Source organism: Aythya ferina (genome assembly GCF_964211825.1).
Source record: "Aythya ferina genome assembly, chromosome: 1".
NCBI classification, from domain to species: domain Eukaryota; kingdom Metazoa; phylum Chordata; class Aves; order Anseriformes; family Anatidae; genus Aythya; species Aythya ferina.
In genome coordinates, this window is record NC_140296.1 from 17,042,337 (window position 1) to 17,062,811 (window position 20,475).

The 20,475-nt window shown below is 37.4% G+C and overlaps 1 protein-coding gene and 1 long non-coding RNA gene across 3 annotated transcripts in view; one reads left to right on the forward strand and one right to left on the reverse strand.

The window, feature by feature from the left end:
- Nucleotides 1-20,475, reverse strand: part of CWF19L2 (CWF19 like cell cycle control factor 2) — a 69,480-nt gene that overhangs the window by 1,287 nt on the left and 47,718 nt on the right. Inside the window, exons 13-17 of the mRNA XM_084507037.1 lie at nucleotides 9,396-9,608; nucleotides 7,734-7,850; nucleotides 4,038-4,193; nucleotides 2,579-2,659; nucleotides 165-266 (exon numbers count right to left, since the gene is read on the reverse strand). Of these exons, the coding sequence (XP_084363163.1) occupies nucleotides 165-266; nucleotides 2,579-2,659; nucleotides 4,038-4,193; nucleotides 7,734-7,850; nucleotides 9,396-9,608 (669 nt within the window). The remainder of the gene's footprint in view (nucleotides 1-164; nucleotides 267-2,578; nucleotides 2,660-4,037; nucleotides 4,194-7,733; nucleotides 7,851-9,395; nucleotides 9,609-20,475) is intronic.
- On the forward strand, nucleotides 165-19,774 carry LOC311430461. Of its 2 annotated transcripts, XR_014688804.1 has the most exons (3): nucleotides 165-574; nucleotides 15,686-15,974; nucleotides 18,726-19,774. It is a non-coding gene; the product is annotated as an uncharacterized lncRNA (long non-coding RNA). The 2 variants fall into 2 exon arrangements; XR_014688805.1 differs by lacking the exon at nucleotides 18,726-19,774 and having other exon boundaries at nucleotides 165-735; nucleotides 15,686-16,224.

The window sequence follows — 20,475 nt, forward strand, 5'->3', positions numbered from 1 at the left end:
ATTTCTTTATTCACAAGCTGAGTTATAATGACTCACCATGAAGAGATAAGCAACGAACTGTGATAAGGTACATCAAAGTGACTGTTCTGGCAGCAACTGGTTTAATTACTTAAAATTTACACAACAGAGTGTAGTTGGTAAATCGATCTTTTACACAACAATACCTTTCCAAAGTAATGAGGGAACTTGTGTTGATCTTCAATGACATGAGCAAATCCTCCTTGAAGGCCAAAGTCCACTGAGAAGTATGGCAATCCTTTAGGAACCTATACACAAAAAAATGTATTTTTAGATGTTTAACAGACTGTAGGCATTTAATTCATCTCCCCACAACTTCCTGAATTTGAAAGTGGTTTTACAGTTGGCAGTATGACATTTTATTTAAAACTACTTCCGTAGTTTCTGTATACTACACGTATGTGTAGTATAAAACTGCTACCGAGTAACAGTAAAACCAACAGGTATGGGGAAAGAAAATACACGTTAACTTGATAAAAAGACACCAAAACCAGAAGTAACAGTTTGCCAGGTGGCAGAACAGAGGACATCTACAGAGGACACCTCTGAATATCAGGTAAGAGACTGTGAGGGACAGACACAAGAGAAGAGCCAGACAGCAGCATGCACACCAAGCAAATGTCATCCTGACTTCACAGCTCTGCATTATATGGGATGAGTAGAAATTTTAAGACCGTTACCAGCAAGCTACATTTATTAAAGATCAGGTGATTTATGGTAAGAATAAAAATTTACCCACAGGAAATATTGATACTCTGGGTGAAGGGGGAGGAAGGAAAACGCCTCTACAGAGAATAGGTTACTGGAAAATCCCACTATGTGACTATAAGTCATGATTAACCTGCCAAATTGGATAATTTCATAATTCGCTCGGTTATTTTCCACTCTTAATTGTTGGAGATGTTCCTGTATAGATAAGACTTAAAAAGCCTCAAACACAAGCACCTCCTCTGCTACAACCCAAATAACTGCAATTTCGACAAGCAACGTTCCTTATATTACTTGTGGATGGAGTTCATTTTCTTCTTCAGAGCAGCCCATCTGGAGCTGTGCTTTGGACTAGTGACTAGGAAAACACTGATAACAAACCAGCATTTTAGCTGTTGCTGAATAGTGCTTGCTGCCAGGTCAGCTGTCCCAGCTGTGTCCCTTCCCAGCCCAAGGAGGAGAGTAAGAAACAGAGCAGGGTTTGATGCTGTGCAAGGGTTGGCTGCTTAGGCTCATGTACTAGGGTTCTGCCTCTGGACACTAGTCCCAATTTCTGCACACAATTAGCCCATTAGATGTCTCAACCGTGTCTATTTTTGTGCCTGTTCTGTTTTCTGTTTTCATTCACCCTGCATCTTCCCTAAGTCTTTGCTTCAAATCAACTGAATTCTTTCTTGTCTGCACCTAATAGAGCTAGTGAAAGCGAACAGCTATGCATTATCATCCTTAAAACAAGCTCCTATATACAGGAAACCATCATATCACAGAATCATCTCGGTTGGAAGAGACCTCAAAGATCACTTAGTCCAACCTCTGACTTAACACTAACAAGTCCTCCAACTAAACCATATCCCTAAGCTCTACATCTAAACACCTTTTAAAGACCTCCAGGGATGGTGACTCAACCACTTCCCTGGGTAGCCTATTCCATCCCCTTTCAGTCTTTTATTTCTTAGGCTACCCAAACCCTAAACCACTTTATTTAGTTAAGTTCTCTAACCTACACTCTCCTCCTCTATAACTGTCTTAGAACCAGAGCCGAATTTTCCAGCCGAGTCCTCACAATATATAAAGCCTCTCATACTGTGCAGCCACCCAACCTCTTCTGCATTTAATTTCTCACTGTTGTATTAGGCTTCATGTCCCACTATTAAAACTCACCTCCTCTTCTTTCTCCTTCACAAGGATGTTTTAGCATAAAATCACTATATTTACTAAAAGATAGTTTCAGAAATTAGGTATTATTACTACACAGTAGTAAACTATACATGGTAAAAGCTATGCACCAAACAGCATTCACTTTCCTATTAAAAAGATGAACTAATCTTTGAACCTAAAATTTTCAGGATTATTCCTTTAAGATTTGTATACAAAGATGTTTCCATTTGGTATCCAGGAGACAGACGTAGTACTGTTCCTTTCTTTTAAAAATAAAGATTTATAATACTATTTATATCTTCACTTCATAAATTTAGCAACAGAAAAGGCTGTTCCAGGTCAATGCAAAAGAGACACCGTATTTTTTTCTGGACAGTAATTTGCAAGCCTTTTGATCTATCCTAATTCTTAAAGTTAATCAAGAAAATTATGCTGGTGCATGGCCTCAGCATGCCAGCTTTGTTCTCAACCAATGCTTGCAGCTCAGTCCATCTGTTGTTGAAATAAATGGGAATCTTTTTTAATGTCAATTAGGAGTTCAGTCAGACTCTTTAATTCTCATCACGACTATGCCATCTCCTGATCCACTAATTTAATTGTTTTCCCTTTCTTCTCTCTTTGAAACAGTTAATAACCAAAATAGACGAAAATAATTTGCTGAGAAATTCAGTGTTCAATACATTTCATTACTTACAGATTTCCGAATATCTTTTGAAGAAAGATCAATTAACTTCTTGTTCATGGACCACTCTTCATCAGACTCCATTATAGCTTTCTGTAAAATCATTTTTATCCAAATGTGAGAATAGTCCCTTCATACAGCAAGCAAAGTATTAACTTTTCAATGGAGTAAAGTGAATTGTAAGTACTTTGCACTGCAAGTACCAATTATTTCTTAACAAAGTAACTTCAATTTTGGCAACCTTCCTGATTTCAAGAACTTACGTACTTGATAGAAGTATCGTTTAATATCCTTAAACTCTCTTAATTCTATTCCTCTTTTTTTTTTCCTGAAATTTATCTTTTGCCTGACACAAATTATCTTTAACAAGAAACTTTCAAATTATTAGGGACTAAAAGGTCACACTTTCTTTTTACTAAGCTCATGTTAAACCCACTGTGATTTTATTACACTATATTAGCATTTTTTTCACCCTTTCCTTTAAGAGAAAAATCCAGATCAGAAGCCTGATTGCACCCAAATACTTATAAAGCTGCCTCCGTATCTTCCATAGTATAGAAGTGGGTATAGCATAGGTACCTTTTAATTTTCATTTACTGTATATTTTAATGGTATAAGCTTGTACTTACATCTTTCTCTTTGTATTCCGAGAAAACACAAGTTTTACTAGCACTTAAAGCATAACCAATGATTTCAAACGTGGTAAAAGTTACTGCATTGCTATTTGTCACACTAACTGTTCCACTTCATCAAAAAACAATCACATTACTTATTTCCAGAAAACACAAATAATTTTTCAAAGAACAAATAAAATAATTTACTTATAAATATTAATGTGTGTGTGCACCCAGCCATATTTACCCTTATAAAAGTTTTTTCAGATACTAAATCGAATAAAGGCAAATCACAATCCAGTTTCTGAAAGTCAAAAGGCCTTGTAGAAGCATCAATGACATTTTCCTTACAGGGTTAGTTGAAAGAGACCAGAAAACCTATAGGAGAAATATTTATCATGCTATCTAATGCTCAACAGAAACCTAGGACACGTGAAAATTTGGCCTACTGAAATAAAATGAAGATGATGTAATGATATTTGTTAGATCAGTAGATTATTATTTTCTTATTTTATATGTCCCAAGGTACATGCATGGTTTTTCAAATTTATACTAAAGGACTTAAGCGAAGAGTATTGCAATCCTTACAGCTCTTCAATAAACTATGAATCTCTCATCTGTTTCCAGAACTAGTCAGTGCAGTCAGACTTGAGGCAAGCGTGACATACAGCTCTTCCACTGACTACTTGAAAAACAGAATCACCTCACAGGATTTGTTTTAAGATCAAGGAATATTTCTTCATCAATAATAAATCCATCTTTTTGATATACTTGTATATCAAAAATAGTTTTTCAAAAATAGATGAATTATGATAAACACATTCAAATGACCTCTAAGAAATAAAATTTTCATATACCTTAAAGTAGATTGGAGCCGTATCTCCTACTTCTCTTGGAAGAGGAATGCATTCGTACACCATGTGATATCGTTTCTTCATACTCATATTTGTTTCTATGAAGACACAGTCCAAGTCTCTTGCTTCAAACATTTTCACCAAAGCTGTTCTGAACATCTGTTTAAAGAAAAAGAATGTATAATTTGAATTAGGTTTTCAAACTTTCAGACATATTATTTTACTTACATATATATATATATACATGTATATATATATATACATGTATATACACGTGTATATATATACACACATGTATATATATATATCCTTAGAAATCAATAATAAAATGGAACAGCAGCAATCATAGTAGGAAAATCCTGTATTCTTCAACAATTTAATAAGAACTACATTTGTTATGGCACAAACATAGGAAGTCTAGGAAAACAGCCCCCAGCTCAGGCCCTCGCTTCAGTCCTTGCCTGAGCAAAGTTTCAGGGATGCCTGTGCCTAGCTGTGCACCCAGCTGCCATCGTTCCTGACTTGCTCCTGAACCTCACTCATCACTGCAGATGTCTGGCCATCACTGGCTGTGGCTGACCCCGTCCACCATCATGGCAGTGAGGAGATGCTCCCCCAGCTTGCTGTCACCTTCCACCCCATCTCACCTGCCACCCGTCACCTTCCCTGCGGAGCAGCCTGATCTTGCTGCTCCCAGACTCTGGGCAGTTGGTATTTGCATCTAAGAGATACAAGAGCATAATGGTACAGCTTGCAGTGTAGTTGCAGAACTAAATTACTGAGTACAATAGATGATTTCAGAGACCCACTCAGACTCATTTTCAAATGCATAAAAGGTTTTGACTTTGTGACAGGGTGGATGTTTCAGAAAGAGTCTCAAGTTAACATCCTGAAAACTGCTGTTTTAAATGAAGGCCCTTGTATTACACCCACTCCTTAACCACTCCCATACTGTAAGCCAGGAATTCACAGAAACTGTGTGCTTCATAGACCACAAGTACCACAGGTCCATTACTTATGTAAGTCATAAATTAACCTTTTCGCATTGATTTTTTTTTCATTCTTGATAAGTAACAACGCTTAGAAGTACAAACACCACAATTAAAAGGCTAACCCCATCTGAGGTTTAAGATTTCCTATTTTGATGCAATTGGAAAGTTGACAAATCAAACATAAGCAAATGAAGGCATTCATAAATATATCAAGTACTACAATAAGAGATGGAAAACGAGCCACTACCACAAATCATTACCACAACAGAACTAGAAGTTGAGGTCTCTTCTCCCCACCCCTTTGTCATCTTCCACAGTATAATAAACCAAAAGTATAAGAAACTTGATCAAATCTCTGCTTCTTAACCAAGTATTTAAGCTCTCCAAATCAGACACATGTGCCCTGAATTCTTCCTTGTAACTAAGTTGTTCCACCCTGTGACAAAATAGTGCTACACCTTCCCCCCATAACAATCAATGAAACACAGCTGGAAGATACTTCCTACTAAACAGATCACTGTGCCTAGTGAACAGATCACTATGCCATGACAGATAAGGGACCTTAATGGACACAGAGACAGGTAACCAAACTATGAGTTTGCTATCTTCTCCCCCCTCCACCTCCCAGAACTGTACTGCTGAAATGCACCAAAGCAGGTAGCTGTGGTGAGATAAGAGAAACATTAAACCAAAAGTTGAGAATTATTACTACTTAAAGTTGCTACCCTGCAATAACAAGTGAAATACAGATCCACTGAAAAGCCTGGAATACCTACAGATGTTAGCTAACATTTCCCAGACTGCAGTTTCTTGTTTCTAAATGCATTGCACTTTTCCTCCAAATTCTGAGTGGGCCAAAATACCAACTGTAATCAGCATTGGAAAGGACAAAGCTGCTCGTAAGAGCAAACAAGAGGGCATGGCCTATGTTCAGATGCAGAAGATGTTGATACATGCCACTGTTCAAGCAACTGAACATGCAGATTTATATCTTTTCATACTAAAAAATTACATGTGTATTTACTTTGGCAAGTGAAGCGCATAAAAGTCTAAAACATGAATCATGTTAAATTCAAGTGCCAGAAGCCAAACAGTATAAATGAACCTTTCCTGCTTTATTTGAACACATCTTGAAAAAAATCCCAGCAAAAATAGTTAGCTAAAACATGTGCTCAATCCAGTGTAACAGAGATGTTTTTTTCCCTCAACCGCAACATCAGATATGGCTCTGGCATCATTAAGTTAGCTTAGCCAGTGACTAAGTGTATGTTTATACTCCTGTGGAAGCCTTCCAGACTCCTTCTACTGAATTACACAGGAGCTGAAAAATATCGTGTCCATCACCCCCTAAGTACTTTCCTACAAATAAACGTTTAAACTGAAAATTATTACATTCACAGCATTGGTGGGTTTACCAATGAGCTGCATTTTCTAGCAAGGAAAAGTCATGGGTTGAATACAGAAACTGCATTTGCTCATCTTTTCTTTATCCTATTTTCCTTCTCATATACACTTAGGAAAGTGGTCATCTTTTACTTATAACTGTTTCGTCTACACCCCTACTTAGTTAAAAGCCAGCAGAATAAATAAAGGATACAGGATAAATATAGTTCTCTCTTCTCTCCAGTGCTCTGTTTTAACTCCTGATCCTACTCATCACACTTATTTGCTTCTTATACAACTTTCTAAGTCATTTCTGTCCTATGAAAAAGTTCTTTTCGTTCCTGCTTGGGAGGAGCATAATTAACAAAGCAACACTGCATAAAAATTACACCAGCCATGCGAATCAATGCTGGGAGCAACCACGGAAAGTACGAGAATCCATCTGCCAGGCTTGAGGCAAGATCAAAGTTACTTAAACCATTTCAAACTCAGGGATTAACCTGTTTTTAAATCTAAGCAACTGTGCAAGCAATGACCTTTTTCCATAGTCTGAACTAGTCTCCAGTATTTTGATGTAAAACACAGGTTGTAAGTTATTTTTCCCTTGTAATAATCATAAAGGTGGGGCTGGGAGAGAGACTGATCCTTGTCAATCTTTTAGGCGTTAAGTTTGTTACATTTCTCCCTTGATTTTCATTTTCCAAGGAAAACAAAACTCAAAACCTTCAAAATGTCTTCATATGACAGTTGGAAAGCATGACCCACTGTGCATGGCACTTTATTCTAATAATTCTTTTCAAAAAAAGTAGGAAATTGGATTCTAACAGGGACCTGACTTATATGAAGAAGGATGAAAATAGTTCTGTCTTGCTATCCACCACAAAACCAGATTAGCTTAAAAAATTTCATGTAAACAACACATCTTTAGCCATTCTTTTATTATAAGTGATCTTTCCGTCCCGACAACCTTTCTTAAGACAGTTATTCCACTTTCTGTAAGGGATCAGCTGTACCTATGTTGTTCTTAATATGTTCCTCTAGCCTGCTTCCAAAGACCTCCAAGGACAGAAGCTCTGCAACTTTCTTAGGCAACATTTTTCTAGAGCTTTTAATGGGAATGTTTCTTCAGTGTTTACCCTGTGTTTCCCTTTACCAAGTTTTGACCACTAATTTCCAACCACAGTGCAAGAATGCTCTGCCCCTTAGTAGAACCAAAAAGAGCTGACAAGCTGAAATTACGCAGTTACACATGACAAGTACAATATTATTCAAAACAACATTTTATAACAAAACCGTTAAAACATGAGAAGGTATCTCAGCTAACCTGGATTTCTTCCCAGATTTCTTCATCCAAAAGTGTGGCTGCAGTATGGTGCTGTAAGGGGGCTATCAGGCAGTGTCCTTCAGTAAGGGACTCGTTGCTCGGTAGAGACAAGTATACCTACAAAGAGTAAACAAAAACTGAAGTGCCTATCCTTCTAGTGTTAAAAACCTTCCTGTCGCTATGGCTAAGAATTACATTATCTAATAGATTTCAAACCAATAGAAGCCATTAACTTCTACTTACAGCAAGGTATTTACAGCAAGGACTTTAAACCAATTCAGCTTTCTCTCTGTTATTTACCTAACTCTTCAATAGCTAATGAACTTGACTGAAAAACACAGAACCATAGAATGGTTTGCACTGGAAGGGACCTTCAAGACCACCTGGTTCCAACCCCCTGCCATGGGCAGGGACACCGCCCACCAGACCAGATTGCTCAAAGCCCCATCCAGCCTGGCCTTGAACACCTCCAGGGATGGGGCATCCACAGCTTCTCTGGGCAATCTAGCCTTTACACCTGCTGAATAAAGAAATTTCTTCCAAATATCTAATCTAAATCTCTCCTCTTTTAGTTTTAAGCCATTACTCCTTGTACTGCCACTGCACTCCCTGGTAAAGAGTCCCAACTACTGAACCACATTCAGTAAAAGCCTAAGCAAGTGGGAAAAAATGATTTTTTTTTTCTTGTGCTGAAGTTTGTTTTGGGCAAGCTGCTCTTGGTGGCCTTGCATGAGCAGGGAGGTTGGACCAGGTGACCTCCAGAGGTACCTTCCAACCTAAACCATTCTGTGATTGTGACAGTTGGCATTATCCATCAGTAGCTCCAATGAAGTAGCAGTATCCAGACAGCAGCTCCACTGAAAAGTCAGTAATATCAGGCTAAGAGACCAACCAGTTATGAACCAGTTTATTATGAAATCACACTGGTTTTGTCCATTAGAATACACATGCTTTTTTTTTTTAATATATCTTTTATATATATATATGTACATACAGATATGTATATATACATACAGATCCATACATACGTGTAGGTATATGCATGTGCATTTAATTCCTTGGTCTATAAAAAGTTTATAAAAATGAAAATCAAATGAAAAATATCGATAATAAACGACAACCTTGCATAATGATCAGAAAAAGCCTATATTAAAGCATTTCAGATGTTATAAATCCGAATATTTATACATATTTTAAAAGCATTAACAGAAACAAGAAGGTTCACTGTACCAAACTTTTCTTCATTTCAAAGGATTTTAGGCTTAAGAATGGAATTCTCCACTTAGTTGTCTTTGACATCATTGAGATACAGTTCATAACCAGTTCAAATTTCCTCCAGTGCAGTGTGATTTAGTCTTTCACAAAACCACCTACAGTCTGATCTCTGCACTCCAATCTTTCATTATTGCATCTGTCTTCCACAAATCAGAAGTTCTGATATCAAAGACTAGCTTTCTAATTCATGACAGACTTGTATCCTTCTGTCCCCAACCCTCAAGAAATTCTTGAAATCAATAGGAAGGTCTGGGAGAATAAGATGAAGAACAATAAAACATTCCAAAGCAGCAATTGTGTTCTTAAACTTAGGCACTCTACCATTAACACTGCCTTCTTTTATTTCTTTTTTGTTTTTACTTTTGTGCTAAATTACTATTTTCTTACCTTGGTACCAATTGCAATAATAAGATGTTTAGAAAGTTCACTGCTATCAAAGCAGTACGGGCACTTTTCCATGCGTGCAGCAAGCAGTTGGTGCTCACGTATTGCTTTTCTCCTTTGTATTTCTTCCTCTTCCCCACTGCGTGCTCTTTTTGCTGCTTTGGAAACAAACATATCATCCAGAGTGTAGTACTCTCTGTCAGTTTTTTCCATCAGCTGAAAAGATACACACAAAAAAATGCATTTTTATACAAATAGGCAAGGAAAAAAAAAAAAAAAAAAAAAAAAACAGCTCTTAGGAACGTCCTTTACTGAGAAAATGATAAAGTATGTAGCAGCAGTAGCACTGCTGCATTCCATTCAGCACCTGCAAAACATGCTGTTATCAGATACGTCTCCTGAGAGCAGTCAGACACAATCTCAGACAGCATAGATATTAAAGTATAGATGTGTGACAGCAGTGAGAGGAATATATTACTATATTCCATCTCAAGTTAGGGGCTAGGTATTTCAACATTACCCTGACATAACTCCAGCTTTAAATAGATGCACAATTTTTTCTTCATCACATATATCATACATCTTATTTCAGTCTTTCCTTTCCTCCTCCTCCTCTCCTATTACAACTATCACTGCCCATTAAATCATCTGTTGTAGAATAGCTACACTATAACTCTGCGCCTCCTATTCATACTCTGTGGAAACATGCCAACAATTGTTCTTCTCAAGTGAACAATACTAAGCCATTTTGTGAAGAAAAGTCTTTCTTGAAAGTACCTGTTGCTAGATAGGCATAACCAACACAACATCACCAGAAACAAGGCTGAATAATTCACATTTTTGAACGTTTGTTTACTAATTGTTACACTTTAGTTAAACACCATACGTTTAAAAGGAAGCTCTGAAAATATTTAGTATTTGTTACAAAGATGTGCTTAAGGGTCAATGGTATCTTACAGGATCTTTATTAAATGGAAACCCAGACAAAACGGCTGTGTCTCACCTAGACTTTGAAGGAATGGAGTCTGTAGCTAGGAACTGGAGGCGATGACAGGGTGACAGCAGCAAGAGACAGTGAATGGAAAGGAGAGGAGGGCAGAAAAGCATGTATGTGGGTCACAGGACAAACTTAAATGACAGAAGATTTCACTAAGCTTCACCACTCAACACACACATGTAGATGTGCTTATAACATTAGTCTTTATCAATCTTTGGTGACAAATAAATCCCATGTTGTCTTGCCTAAATGAAGACTTAACAAGTCTTGATTACCAAGACTGTAAAGGATTTAGGAAAGTATTTATCCACTTACTTTTCTGGCTACTCTGTGTACCTTTAAAATAATGTGCCAGTAATAGCCTAAACATTCAACATAACTAAAGCAAAGGTAAAAAGCTTTCAAAATAATTTTTCCAAGTTTTTCCTCACTAAACAAAGTCCTTATGCTGTGATACTTTTATGCTATACCTGACTGCAATTTTACCTTGAATAGTTTCAGTAATTTCCTTATCAAAATGACAGGGGAAAAAAAACCAACACATTATATAGATCTCTTGATGCTGGAGGTGCTGGACCTTCAGAGCACTGGCAGATTTATGTATGAGTAGCTTTCCTTCAAGAATTAGCTATAGCATTTCCTTCAAGAAACAGCGAAGGTGTCTTTGCAACAAATCCTAATACATATTAAAATACAGACTGGGGTAGCATTAGTCCTTTGCTAGAGGTAACTGAAGACATTTTATTCAATAGGTAGATCGCTTTCTGTGACTGTGTAAATGACATGTCTTTGTCAAGATAATGAAACAGAACCTCCTGAAAACTCTCTTAAAGCAGTTAGAAACATCTACCCAGAGAATAACTGAAGACCTGTACATCCATTTTCTCCTCCTTTTCAAGACCTGAAGTACTGTCCTCGCACGGAAAATAACATTGACATGAATGACGTTGTTCACTAGATATACTTAGACTAGCTGAAGCTTATTCTGCCTGCAGAGACAATAAAGTTGTATGTTTTCCCACAAAGAGCAGGTTTGAAAATTAAAGACTTTACATTTGATATTTTGAAGTAAAATATTAATATCTAGCGCGCACACAGAAAAAATTCTTTGTAGTCAACTTGCTAAATATCTCTTCCTTTGGGTATAAAGGGCTCCTGAACCTACAGATACATATTGTGAACATTCAAAAGATTCAAAAAGGTCTAGTGTCAAGGGTGTCGTTACAGTTTTCTTACTTGCTGAGGTCTGATCTAAGGGGCTTCTCTTCAAATACAGTCTCTCAGATATTTTGGTTACAGGCATTTCATCTCATTACAGAAACAGTTATTAAATCCAATCGAACAACATTAAGTTAAATGTTTGATATCTAGACTATAAAGCTAAATAACAATGATTCAGCAAACTAACCCTCTGAGTTACAGACCCTCTGGAACCGTCTCCTTTGTAACCTACAAAAATCCTGTCACGATGGACTGTTGATTTATATATGTGCGATTTATTTCACATAATTTGCCTGCTTCATTCAATTTTCTTATACAAAGAACATATGGTGCTCGGAGTGGTCTGCCTTGTTTAATGTTCAAATGTAGCCACCATTTAAGACAACAGCAATATTAAAACCAACTGCCATAAGTGAAAAGTTTTCCTAATAAAAGAAAATCCTATGTATATCCCAGGAGTAGTCTGTTTAGATAACATAAGACAAAAAGAAAAAAAAAAAAGGAGGGGGGAACACTATTTTGGAGGGTAGATAGGTAGTTTTCCACCCCAAAACACAGACAACAGCTCTTACTTTTCCTGAATACTGAATGAAGTTCCCTAAAACAGATCAACAATTTCTTTTGAAAAGGCTCAGTACTTTCAGTACCAAACAACTGAGTTAATTATATAATACTAAACAGATAAAGTTATACGGTTATATATTAAGAGCCACCTTCCAACTGATATTTTAACTGAATTGAATAATAAAAATTATAAAACTAAATCTGGAAAATGCAATTCTGGTTTAAGATGTGACATTTTGTTCAACAGAATTGGATTAAGCAAAGTCAAGGAACTCAATAGCATAGACACAAGACTACTTCAGAGTAATAAGGGAACAATACAAAGGTAGGTAGCAATGCAGCATTTTGGCAATAGAAGCCACAGGAAAGGGATATAAAGAGTATGCACAGATCAGGTTTGGATCACTTCTAGCAACAAACAAGATACTGAATCATAGAATATCCCAAGTTGTAAGGGACCCACACAAAGATCATCAAGTCCAACTCCTGGGTCCCCAAAGGACCACCCAAAAAGTCAGACCATGTGTCTGAGACACTGTCCAAACGCTTCTTGAACTCCAGCAGGCTTGGTGCCATGACCACTGCCCTGGGCAGCCTGTCCCAGTGCCCGAGCACCCTCTGGGTGCAGACCCTTTCCCTAACCCCCAGCCTGACCCTCCCCTGTCCCAGCTCCATGCCGTTCCCTTGGGTCCTGTCGCTGTCCCCAGAGAGCAGAGCTCAGCGCCTGCCCCTCCGCTCCCTTCGTGAGGGAGCTGCAGGCCGCCATGAGGCCTCCCCTCAGCCTGCTCTGCTCTGGGCTGAGCAAACCAAGGGGCCTCAGAAGCTGCTCCTACATCTTGCTCTCTAGACCCTTCGCCATCTTTGTAGCTCTCCTTTAGTAGAGTAACTCTCTTAATAGTTTTATGTCTTTCTTATATTGTGTTGCCCAGAACTGCACACAGTACTCGAGGTGAGGCCCCACCAGCACAGAGCAGAGCAGGACAATCCCTTCCCTCTCCCAGCTGGCAGTGCTGAGCACAGAGCAGAGCAGGACAATCCCTTCCCTCTCCCAGCTGGCAGTGCTGGACCTGCTGCACCCCTGGGTATGGTTGGCAGCTTCCAGGGCACACACTGAAATATCACTACAGATCCCACTGCAATAACAGAAGACACAAAAGACTGTAAGGCAGTTCAAGAAACCAACACCCCAGTTTCAGACATTAAATAAGTGCTTGAAATAAACAAGATCTAAGAAGAAAGTTATTTCAACTTGCTTGTGCAATAAAAAAGCCTAGCCACTAATAACAACCATGCAGGTGTACGCTCCTCAAGCACTATATATACTTTCCCTTGCTGAAGAACAGGCAAGGGGGAACTGGAAAAATAAGGGCCTATTACTTTTTCCCCATTTTCACACATTTAACAAGTTTACAAGACCTTTATTCAAGTAATAAATCTAGCACACCAATGTACGCTGCCATTATACCGCAGTTTTGAGACAAAGAGACCCAGTTACAGATGGTCAGCCTGTCCCTGAATCTTTGTTTCTCGTCATGTTTTTCACATCCTTTGGATGACTTTAAAATAAAGTTAAAATGGGACATACATTTGCTTTTAAAAACAACCGTCATGAAAGGAATAACATTTTCTTTGCAAATTCCCTATTATCACAATGTCCCTACAACATACCTGAAAATACTTCAGGAAGTTCAGAAACCTAAAGACAAGCACAAATATTATCCAGCAAGAACTGTGTATTCCTACTGAAATAAGATATACTACAAGTTTATGTCAGTTAATCTATTCAGCAATGTTTTTGCTGCCTTTATAAAAAAAAAAAAATAAATAGTCTGCAAGACTCTGCAATACTGGAATAGTAGCAATGAACATCATTAACACATTCTTTGTCAGTAGCAGTTAAAAGGCCTCTGAGGGCATCAATCCTTAAATATCATCTTCCCTCAAGTGCTACAGATGCCAAGCACCCATGTGTCAGCACTGAAATGCAACAAAATGCAGCTGCTGTTACACCAAACTAGATAGTACTCTTCAATTACTACTCTAAACATTAGCTTTTCTTTTCAAATAAGTTATTCAGGAAGAAAATGGAAATTCTCTTTCCAAAAATTTATACTCTTGCTTTTCCAATAAGGTGTCCAGTATGTTTTGCCAATTGCATGATTTAGTTATAATGAAATCTCTCTGAACAAGGTACTAGGGAATTGAAAGAACAACAAGAGAGTTCTCAAAATATGCTAGAATGGAAGCAAGGAATAAAAACTGATTTATTTCATAAATATCTTCTTCAGTACAAAAGAGAAAGCTAGTACAAATCCAAAGAAGAAACTGTGCTGCTGTATTAGAGTTGCTGGAAAGCCCCTGTGCTGCATCAGGTGAGGTATCACACCTGTTAGACGTGGAAGGCACTGCATTCTGGAAGTTGTGCAGTTAGTTCCCTGGCCACGCTTGTTGCTACGCACACTGTATATCAGGTGCTGCACAGCAAAATAGGCAGTCACCTATGTATCACTTCTAAGTTTGGATGTCTTACTTACATCTCTGAACAGCCCAAAGTTTACATAAGAAGTTCAGACATCTATAAAGATGATGTACCTGAAGTCATAGTTCCTACCAGACAGTGGACAATAACAAGAGCTGACTCAACACCCACATCCAAGGCAGCATCTTCTCAGTTCCTTGCCTTCTCTTTCCCATTTCACTTTTTAGTTCTGGGCTCATCTGACACATCCTTCTTTCATATGTGCCCTCTATTTTTCAACTTCGCCTTTGGCAAGCAACAATTAACCAGAGAATAAACAGGCAGCTTCAGTATGCTTAGCACCACAGCATCCTACACCTCACGGCATGCAACAGTCAAGTTTCTATCACCCATCTGATGGGGATCTGTTTTCCAAAACCAGGCTGCAGCTTTGGTTTAACCAACAGAGATGGCATCAGAATTTTGCTTGTCCTGGCCAACAAAGGTCTGCAATATACAAACATTTAGCAATAGTCAGGGAAGACATCCAAACGTCTTTCAAGAGCGCACAAAAAGCATCCTTTGGGCTCCCATTTAGACAGCTTTACTACAGTGCAAATGTGCAAATGTGGCAGACACCCAAAAAAAAAGAAAAAAAGATCTCTAACCATTCAGCAGAGGAATTCAAGAAAGGATTAGCATCTGACTGTGCATAAATGAGAATAATTTGAGATGGAAAAGTTACAATGTTGTATTTGCTGATGAAATCCATAGCATACCCTTATTATTCATGTTAATTATCACATTGTGTAAGTAATTATATAATATTCATTTCATTTTTTTTTTTGTTATTTTTATTTTTATTTTTCCAGCGTTAACATTACTGAAGCCATTAGGCACCTTGGCATAGGGCCGCTTCTGAAAGTAACTTTTGTAGATCTGTATTCAACACACTCCAGAGTCAGCCTCATTTTTCTGCCAACACTTGTTCAGATCACTGGAACTGACTCTCAGTTTAATTTTACACTGATTCTGTTTTTCTTATTGCTACAGTAAAACCCCTGGAGTCTTATACAGTGCTGGCTGCCTCCATATTCAATCTGAAGCATGCTGCATCTCTTATCTCTCCCTCCGCGGCTATCACTTGCTCTCTGGGTACATCCTATGGAAAGAAAGCCCTACTGAAGAATTTAATATCGTCATTGAAGTTAACCTCAAGAGACAAAACTCCTAATCAATGGGCATTCCACCTACATAATACACCGAGTGTACCTTTTCCTCTTCATATTTCCTCTGAAATTTGGGGATGAAACAGGAAATTCCATTAAATGCAGTTAGCATGGTAACAAAATATTCCTGCATTTTTTTCAGGTGGATTTTCAGCTTATTTTCTTGTTCTATTTTTTATTTATGTGCTGAACTTCTGCTGCTTCTGTTTTCTCTCTAACACAATCATATTTAAAGTTACTTCCATATAAGCTAATAAAAGTAAATCTGCTTGGAAAATCTGTGAAAAAACGTATATAGATTGTATAAAATGTACCATTTTGATTTTAAATTGTCATGGCAACACTGACGTCTTCAACCTTAAATGACAGAGTTAATATCTGTGGAATGTTGTACTCATCATATATTTTGGGAAGCTGCAAAAAAGAATAAACTATTTTTTGGGGGATATAAACCTGAGTGACATAAGAACACATCTCACCACATTTAAATTTAGTCAACATTTAACACTTATTGTTTAGAACAAAATCACCTCAGAAAAAAAGCCTTTCTGACCTCAAACTGCATTTGTTCAAGCCATATCAAGATAAAGTTTTATCATGTTAATTTTATTATTATAGCTCCAACCTCCCTACAACAAAAGAAACTGATTTTGTAGGTTTTATTCCACAAATAATTCAACACATAGGCATTTCCCAAACCGATCTTCCCAGTGAAATCATACACTAAACACATAGCATCAAAGGATTTTAACATATCAGTGCACAGTCTTTTTAAGTCCTATGTCACTGACAGGAGAACATTACAAATCATGCTGTGAGCAAGGTAGCTCGGGACCACCTTGGAGCAGCAGAAAGTTAAGCAAGAAGCAAACACCAGAGGATTGTTCAAGGGTTAGGGACCACACTCCTTGCTGTTTCTGTTATTTGAAATGAAAATTGCTCATTTTGCTTCAAATAGTTACCAGGACAGATAACATTTTATGTAAAAGTCAACTGAATTTAATGTAAGCCAAACAAAATACCTTCAGCCACAGACTGTTAGAATTTTAACTTTACAGTTTTAGCATTTAACTTTACAGTTATCCCTGTCTATGCCTCGAAGTCATAAAAAAGGGCTGTCCTGCATAAGTCTCCATTTTTAACACACCTGGTACTTCTAACCTAATTCTTAACGAACACGAAACACTTATGCAGTCATTTACTATGAGCTGCATCCACACAGTTCCTCTTTTTCCCAAGTTTTCTTCTGTAATCTAGCTCTCGCAGCTGTTGATTCAGTTCCACGCACAGGAACAGCTTTAATTTTGCATCCACACAATATACACAGAAAGCTGTCTACTGTATTAAACTGAAACCTAGTGGAACACAGGATAAGATGCTTGAAACTATCTGTCTCAGGTTTTTGTGTTAATGTTTCTACAGCACACCACTCACATGCTTAGATCATTAAGTAAATGTAAAAAGCAACAGTGCACAAGAGCTTTGTAAGAGTTTTATCAGGTGTATTAAATGCTGCACTAGAAGGGCTTCACCAGGTAAAGAAAGAATAAAAACGTTTATTACATAATAGTAGAAGCAGCAGCAACATCCTGCATTTTTTAGTTTAGCTTGTAAAGTGCTTGCAGACTATTATTTTGCTTTATGGTGATGGAAATGCAAATATGTACAACAGGCAGGCTTGCACAGCAAGTGAAAATGATAAGGCTGAAAGCAATTTTCCATTTTACAGACTTCAGAACCAAGGAAAGGCAATGTGTAAATGCCCTGTTTGCTAATCTATAATACCAGCATATCTCTTTACTAAATCCGTAAGTGAAGGCCAGCATTACTAATGTACTTTTGTACTTATAAATAATTGTCTTATATGTTTAAGTTCATGTTACAGATTATTGCAGAGATTTTGAAATGAAATTAGTTTATGGGCAAAATTTAAATGGTCTGATGAGCAACAATCTTTCTCACTTGCTTTTTGTAAAACAATCAAAAAGGAAAAAAATGCCTTAGTAGAATTTCTGCACACAAATAAAGGGTAATTTCTATTGAAGTAATGTTCTAGAAACCAGTCTCCATACACCCACATGCATCTACTGATGAAATGAAAGGATTACATAAGTTTTAAGCATGAATTTGGGAAAATTGAACGACTTACTCAGTACTACTCACAGACGAGGGCAGAAGAAACTACAGACATGTTACTTAAAGCTAATAGTAATAAAAACTGAATACTTCACATATATTTTGTATTATAAAACTGTCAGTAAAAAAAAAAAAAAAAAACTCAATTTTCAACTTTTTTTTGTATCCTATAGTCATGCTTCTGTAGCAATGTGGTATATGCACAGTTTAGTTTCACTCAGCTTCACGATTAGTACCATTTTGCGTTAAGAATGCAAACCTGGCATTCATCTGAATTTACTGCCTGGATACCTACGATCGGATCTCTTTCTCCTTATTTTAGAGGTCTGCAACACAATTTCCTGTGTCTGAGCTAATTCTCTTAATTCCTTTTATAGCCAAAAAAATCCTTTAGCAGCCATTCAAAATTGAACAGATGGCTCACACCACCAGAATACGTACTTGTCTCCAGTGACTCTCCAAAATGAATCTTGAGAATCAGTTTTATACAGGTTTTATAATGTTAGAAGAATCCCAGCTTTTTGTTTTGAAATTCTACCATTCTTTACAGTGAGCTCTGGTTTTGACAGTCCTGAATAGTTACGTAACAGTAACAAATCGTCAGGTTATACTTTCCTCCAGATGGTTTATGTACCTGTTAAGCAGAAGAGACTCCCGAAGAATCTATTAGTAAACTCCTTTTATAATAAAAACTAATCATTTATTCCTGTCTTCTATTTTCTTTTCAGATTGCCATTATACTTGCTGTCCTCTGTTCCCCAGCAGCATGGATAAATAACGGTTGCACTCACCAGCTCATGAGTTTCCATACTACTTAAGCACGGACCATTTGGCTTTAGTGTTTGTTATTATTCATCTCAAATTCAAGTTTGGATTTAAAATGATGGATTTTTATAAACTGAAGCTAACTTTTATTTCACTGACACTGTTGAGACAGTTCATCATTTATTCTCCATAAATAATAGCTCATGCATAGGAATCTCTCTGACCTCATTTATAGTTAATACTAGAACCACTGAATAACTTAGGTTGAAAAGACTTTCAAGATCATCAAGTCCAACCATCAACCTGACCTACCAAGTCCCATCACTAAACCATGGCCCTTAATGTCATGTCTCAAATACCCCCAGGGATGGGGACTCCACTGCTTCCCGGAGCAGCTTGTTCCGATGCGTAACAACCCTCTCCATGAAGAAATTCTTCCTAATATCCAATCTAATTTCCCTGGCATAACTTGAGACCATTTCCTCATGTCGTGTCACTTGTCACCTGAGAACAGAGATGGACATGCTCCTCACTGCAGCTTCCTTTCAGGTAGCTGTAGAGAGCAATAAGATCTCACCTCAGCCTCCTGTTCTCCAAGCTAAACAACCCCAATTCCCTTACTCACTCCTCAAATGCAAATACTTCATTAGTTCTGTCAAGCACTCATCTTTCCTAAATGCTTTATTGATATCATTATCAGTGTTTAGCAACACAACATTCCTGCAGGCTTCTTCCAGTGAGCTTAATTCCTGATTTTATTGTTTTAGAAAACAAAACATCTACTCAATATAATTCTCTCTAGATCAATTTTGAATCTTTTTTATCAAAACCTACTTTCAGGCTGCTAGGCTCGGGTTCTGTTCCATTCTCCTTACTTGGACATGTCAAGCACTTTTAAATAACTGTTAAGTTTTGGATTTGATTTTTCTTTTACCCTCCAAAAGTTCTTTATTCTTCTGTTCACTCATCCTTGGATTTATTTATATAATAAAGTTTTATCCCATTTGTGGAAGGTGTTCTCTCCCTTAGAATGTTTTTGTCAGTAGCATACATTTGCAGTCAGCACTTAGTACTAGAGATTCCCAACAGCCTGCAAGCATTTTCTCTTTATGTATTCTTTTTCCAGTACATAGATACTGCATTTTTTTTTTTGTAATTGCTTCTTTTTAGAAGATAAACACTATATTACATTTTCCTCTATAAGTATGCAGTAGTTCAGTTGCCAAGGTTCATGATCTTTTGAGTAGAATTTTTACACATACCGAAGCCAGGCCATTTCTACCTGGATTGAATTTCAACACTATCCCAGAAAACCTTATAATGCAGGTAACTTATATTTTTGAGGGACTGCCTGCAGGTAGAAGATTGCAACCAAAGATGCCATGCACACAGGGTTCATTTTTTTTTTTGTTTTCTTCAAATCAAATAATTATAGCCCATAGCTTTTAGCAGTTGGTACAGATAATAGAATGAGATTAGAAGTCACTGAAAGGAAGTAAAAGGGGATATTCAGTCCAATCCCCAATTACCTTAACAATCCATAAACCAAAAGCAGAGAGAAATACCAGCTATGGAATTATTTTTTTTTCAAATTGGTAATGGCCAGAAAAGCGCACAGAGGATGCATCATTAGAAATGTGACCTGCTTTTATACTTTCACCTAAGCAGTCACAGTCTAGAATAAATCCGAGTGAATCACTGGTAGGGGTGCTC